This window comes from Microtus ochrogaster, unplaced genomic scaffold (genome assembly GCF_000317375.1).
Source record: "Microtus ochrogaster isolate Prairie Vole_2 unplaced genomic scaffold, MicOch1.0 UNK20, whole genome shotgun sequence".
Lineage (NCBI taxonomy): Eukaryota > Metazoa > Chordata > Mammalia > Rodentia > Cricetidae > Microtus > Microtus ochrogaster.
This window is the reverse complement of record NW_004949118.1, coordinates 3,308,065-3,313,978: the sequence shown is the minus strand read 5'-3', so window position 1 is coordinate 3,313,978 and position 5,914 is coordinate 3,308,065. Positions and strand designations below refer to the sequence as shown.

At 40.9% G+C, this 5,914-nt stretch overlaps 1 protein-coding gene across 1 annotated transcript in view; it reads left to right on the top strand.

Annotated features, from left to right (window-relative positions):
* Positions 1–1,517: 1,517 nt before the first annotated feature.
* Positions 1,518–5,914, top strand: part of L3mbtl4 (L3MBTL4, histone methyl-lysine binding protein) — a 272,089-nt gene continuing 267,692 nt past the window's right edge. Inside the window, 4 exon segments of the mRNA XM_026789485.1 lie at positions 1,518–1,601; positions 2,431–2,535; positions 3,477–3,612; positions 5,339–5,430. Coding sequence (XP_026645286.1) covers positions 1,518–1,601; positions 2,431–2,535; positions 3,477–3,612; positions 5,339–5,430 — 417 coding nt within the window.

Here is a 5,914-nt window from a genome sequence, read left to right as displayed (position 1 = left end):
ACACACATAGACATATTGACACAAATGCACACACATACATGTGCGTATATACTTGTTTATCAGCAAATACAGACAAATCAAAGAAGTGTGAAGTTAAAATATATTTAACTCTCGTCTCTCTTGGCACAGTTCCACAAGCAGGAGTGAATTCTCTCTCCCTCTCCCACTCTCTCCTCCATGTCTTGTTGAGACATCTCCTCCAGGAAGCACAGTGGCTGGAGATAGCCGCCTCTTACCTTCGTGTATAGCACACAGTGAAGTCAGCAGAAATGGTTTGTCACTGAAGCCAGCTGGAAAGGTTGCCCACTTACTAGTCCAAGGCAGAGTGGAGCCTGGATTGCTTTAGATGGGATTCCTCATAGGAAGATTGTCTTATGCCAGGCCAGGGCTGAACTGTGCTGAGATTGCTGGGCATGCAGGCTTGAACAACAGATCGTCACGATTGGAAGGATGCTGCAGGTCCTGCTATAGGATTACATGTTTCTTAGTCCCAGTTGCTTATTGTCTAACTTATTGTCTAGCTGCTATCTTAAAGGGAGAGGCAGACCTGCCCCTCTCTGTGTGCCAGGCTGAATCCCACTGTGTTTCTTTTTCATGTCACATTTGACTGGTGCTTCTCTTCGCCACCAGGCAAACCCTTGGGAGGACAGTGTGGCAAAGCTTGCTGTGAGTTACAAGAACAGAAAACCACGAGCTGCTTCTCAGTCCAGCTCCTGGTTGCAGTATGCTGCCTATACCAAGACACACAGAGGCTCTCCCTTGTGGCTCCATGCTGTGCAGTTCCCAGATCAGTCAAGTTCAGGCTGCTTTGCTGTATCCATTGCTGTCTCAAGCTTGCCTACTTTTTCTCTCCCTCTTTCGAGGTCACTCCTCCCTCTGCTGTGCAGCTTGGCTGACTGAGGCTAGGTGATCTTGGCTCTCTGTTGTATAACCAGAAGCTTCTTTCTTATGATTGTCCAGTATTGAGCTTCCGTGTGTTTGCTTAGTCATCCCCCGCCCCCCTCTTATAGAGAAGCTGTGTTCTGACTGTACCCTTTCGAAACTTCTGAGAAGTTGGACGCCTTAGAGTTAGGCTTCAACAGGCTGCATATGCAGCTAGACATAAGACATGGGGCTTCATAGATTTTCTGTATTAAAATTCAAAGTGGCTCACAGGATTCCAGTCATAGAAGCAGAAGGATCATGAATTCCGGGCCTTCCTAGCCACACAGCAGGAATATGTTGGAGACAGAGTGGGTAAATGGGATTATATGTATCAACATCACTGTCAGCAAAGCAAAGAGTCCAGCCACAGACTGGGGATAGATCATCTGAATAATAAATAATGAATAATAAATAAGAAATTTACGGATGAACTCTTTGAAAGCATGTTAAAGTCCAACTTCCCAATCTACGACGATTACTATTTTAATTGGCTGTAGTATCAATTGGCTATTTAATTGCTATCTCTAAATTCATAGTTTAGTACAGCTCTCAGATCATATAAAGAGGTACAGTTGTATAATAAGCCATCAATAATGAAGAAACCTACCATTTGCAAAAGTGCAGAGAGCTCAGCTGCAAACGGGACATCTGTGGCACTCTCTTCATGTCAGGGACAGGTACTGGCATGGAGGAAGGAGCAGAAAGACAAAGAACCAAAGGCCCAGGGAAGCCAGAGGAAAACAGTGCCTTCTGGACATGCTAAGAACACTGTGTTGATAAAGTCACAGTGGGTGTGGTGGCCCGCATGAGAACTGCGTAAGATAAAGCCAGTCTCGCTGGCCCTAACCCCTAGCTGAGGATCTCTTGACAGTTACCTGCTTCTGGAGAGGCGAGACAATTTTCTTTAAGGGTGCGGCACCCAGTAGGTCAACCATTTCAGGCACCCAGTAGGTCAACCATCCCAATGGGTGACTCCATAGCCTTAAATTTATTGGCAGCACAAATTGGACTTGGAAGATTATTAAAGAAAAAATAAAAGAGAGCATGAAGTTAGGAAGGGACCTAGACCTGGGCTGAGTTAGAGGAAGGAATACATTGTATATATGAATAAAAATACCAAAGAATTGACATAAATATTACACTTTAAAAATTAAGCTTCCAAACTACATGGTACATTCCTTTATTAAATTCTGTTTCTTCACTTTCGGTAAGCTGTAATCACATATAATTATTATTCAGACATGACAACATATTGTATGCATTCCACACACGGATATATTCAACTCCTAAAATACTTCTCATTCAGTGTTGCTGTCTGACTGCAGCTTTGAAGCTTGGGGGAGCATCTCCTTCTCCCCCACCCCTCCCAGCTTCTGATGGCTACTATTCTATTCTGCTTTTAGGAATCCTTTTATTTATAAATTCCACATATCAGTGCCATAAAATGTTCTATATTAAATTGTGAATAAATCTCAGTGACTGATATTGTATCCGGAAATTTCATAGGGTCAGTCCTTCCTGGAACATGAAAATGGCTCTCAGGTTGGAATGAGATTAGAAGGCGTTGATCCCCGACATCCTTCTGTATTCTGTGTGCTATCTGTAGCCAAGGTAAGAGGGGTTGCTACTGCCTTGGGTCAATTGTGTGGTGACAGTTTCGTAGAAAATAGCAAACCTCAGCACTTTCTGTCATAAATGGTCCCAGTCTATTAATTTGGTCAATAATGTATAAAATATACTTCTTTAAAAATTTTTTCTATGATGAATTTTCTAGTAAATTCTTTATCAACTAACATTTATCATTGAGTTAACTGAAAAAAATAGATCTGTCCTAAAGTTGATGATAATCTAAGGATACCCGTGTTATTCCGCCTCTTACAGTGACATAATTATTCATAGGTTAGCTGGACTAATGAATTCATTTAAATACACTCAATTTTAGGAAGATTATACACAGAGAACTGCCATTGATGGGATGAAATGGATTTTAAAATCTAATGTTTATTCAGCGTGTTATTAAATCAATAAAAGATGCCTAAATTTATAAAGCATTGAACTGAAAAGTCATATTCACGTGTTCTATGTGATGGTAAAGGCGATTAGACTTGTACAGAAAGCCTGGAAGAAGTATTTCTCAGACTGCCATTATTTTCTGTGTTAAATCCACTGGCTCCATGGGTTAAGGTCATTCTGTGTGTCAGTCTCTACTCTCTTGAGGTGGGAATTAAACCCACCAGCAGAAGATGTGTTTTCTTAAAAAATATTTGATAGGTGCTGAATTAATAGCCAATTAAAAACATTTGTTTTGACCCCAGATTCCTATATTCATCTCAAAGATGTATTTTTACAGAAAGTTCTAGATACCCCTTTATCATCATTTGGTTTTAGTTGTATTTCATATCACACAGACACTTGTTCCTTGATGAACATGTTTGGATGCATAGTTGGACAGGTTCGTGTTGATGATGTCAACTGAACAGTTGTCTATTTTTATCGGTTTTAGAGCCCGCTTCGGTTTCACAACGAACAATTGTGAACTATCTCCATTTCAGGTGTGTGGTTGCCGGCTGAGACTGCATTTTGATGGTGATTTGAGCTGCTGTGATTTTTGGACCAATGATGGTTCCCCTGACATTCATCCAGTGGGGTGGTGTGAAAAGACCAAGCACGAATTGCGTATCCCTAAGGGTGAGCCAGGGTGCATTTATCAGCTGGAGAGAGGGACACTTGCTATTTCGTTTTTTGTTTTTATGTTTTTAACACCATTTCATAAAACACTCGCAGGGGAGCTGGTGTGAATTGAATTTTCAAACGAAAGTTTGATCTCCAAAGAGACTAAGACCATGGCAGGGCCTTAGAGATAAGTGTAAAAGCAAAGTTCATGTGTCTTTCTAAGTCTAGGAGTTTATGGTAAGAAGATATCATTGTTTGGGAGCACTTAATCATATATAAAGCTTATTAATCCTGCCTCCCTGAAGTCACAGGATCCCAGACACTTCAATAAAATGAGAAAGCGGCTTGGCCCCCAGGCAAGAGCAGAAGCCAGAGCTGTTGATGTCCTGGAGTGTGTGTGTGCGCTTGCGTGCGTGCGTGCGTGCGTGCGTGTGTGTGTGTGTGTGTGTGTGTGTGTGTGTGTGTGTGTATTGGGGGAGGGAGTATTTGACCAGGATGCCTTCTGGAGGAGAGGAAACTAGTGGAGAACCATGGTGGAAAAGTAAAGTTTAATGTGTGAATGTCATCTTGAACTCTGCAAAGAATTTGGTTTATAGATTCAATAACAAAATACTCATCCTGTCTAACTGGGGCCACTTCAGGTGTTGATGCAGAAATCATGTCTCTTATCCTAAAAAGAATCTTTAAGAGATAGTTTATTCTGGAGCCATTTTGAGTGACCATGGACCTGGAACATGTATCTAGGTTATCCCAAATTCCATGTTTCCATGTGGAAACAATTTCACAGATTTTTTACTAGTTTCACAGAACAAAGAAAGTCATGAATCAAGGTGAGTTTAAAGTACACAGCTGAGTAAATCAGAGAGGCAGGTGTGGCGAGATGGAGGAGGCTTTCCTAGAGGCCCAAGGTGTTTGTTATCTGATGGATCTTTAGTTTTTGGGTTGGTGGAAGCTAATGGTTTGCTAAGTTAATAGACCCCGAAAGGATTCTACCTATTAGTTTGGGGGTTTTGTTCTGATGCAGAAGTGGGCAAGGCATGGCTGTAACAGGTTGTCAGAACTACCCCTAGATGAGGTACATAGCCTCTTGACCTTCAACATCAACCTCCCCACAGGACCAAAATAATCCTAAGTAGCCAGTCAGTCTGTGCAGACATGGCATCTATCCAGAAATTCTCGTTCACATAGGTCACATACATGGGAGGATAATGCATTTTTACTGGGTGATGTATAAAGATTAGGAGTAGAAAGCTGGACCTGCCAAATAGCCTTTGGTTTTTGGCAGTTCTGGGTATTGAACCCAGGATGGCCTTTGGATTATGAAGGGGTTGCTAATCTCTCCCAAGTGTCTGGCCATTGGGACTGCTAAAGAATCAAGACCTCTCTTTGTCTTTGTGATGTGGCTTCCTGGTGAAGGACAATCATGCTGGGTGGGACTCTTCTCTCACCCTTTGTGCCCTTCCATAAAAGCCTAGGGCAGGGAATGGGGCAACACTGTTTCCCAGTGGACATTAATCATCTGTGGGGACCTACATTTATTATGGAAACTACACTCAACAACTTTGAACTTAAGACATTTAAACAACATGAAAACACCTTGGAGATTTACTATCACTCGTTTGTAATGAGCTAAGGAGTTACTGAATACATAACAGAAGATTAAAACTAGGAATAATAATATATGTAAAATAGATGTGATGGCATCTGGTGGGTATGTTGAATGGTGTACACTTCTCTTTAGGTTATAGAAAAGATAAAATTGTTTGGATGGATTACTTGAAGGCCTGGAGATTGCAAAATGCTCCTAAGAAATTATTCAGGAATGTAAGTCCAGTGAGTATTGTCTTCCTTCCTGTAAACCTCACTCCTCCCCAAGCTTAAGTTTCTTAAAATTTGCTTTATATGCTGTTATAATTTTAAATATAATAAATTACAAAATGTCTTAATTGCCCTTACCTTTCTTGACTTAATTTATCATAGTCTCCCCAAGGCAAAAATAGCTTTTTGTGTTGTTTTTGTCCTTTAGCGTTGCAATTAAACACAGAAAACTTAAATTAAGCCTCCTGGAGAGATGGCTCAGCCATTAAAGGCCAGACTCACAACCTGCTAAAAATTTATCGAAAATATCTTTTGTGGATATTTTTCCATTTTTCTTGCAATAAATTAGTTTCTTAAGCTTGATTTTGGTGTTTTGAAATGAGTAATGTAAAAAACAGATGCAGTCACATGTGTAGATATCCAGACAGATGCTGTCACATGTGTAGAGTAGATATCCAGACAGATGCTGTCACATGTGTGGAGTAGATATCCAGACAGA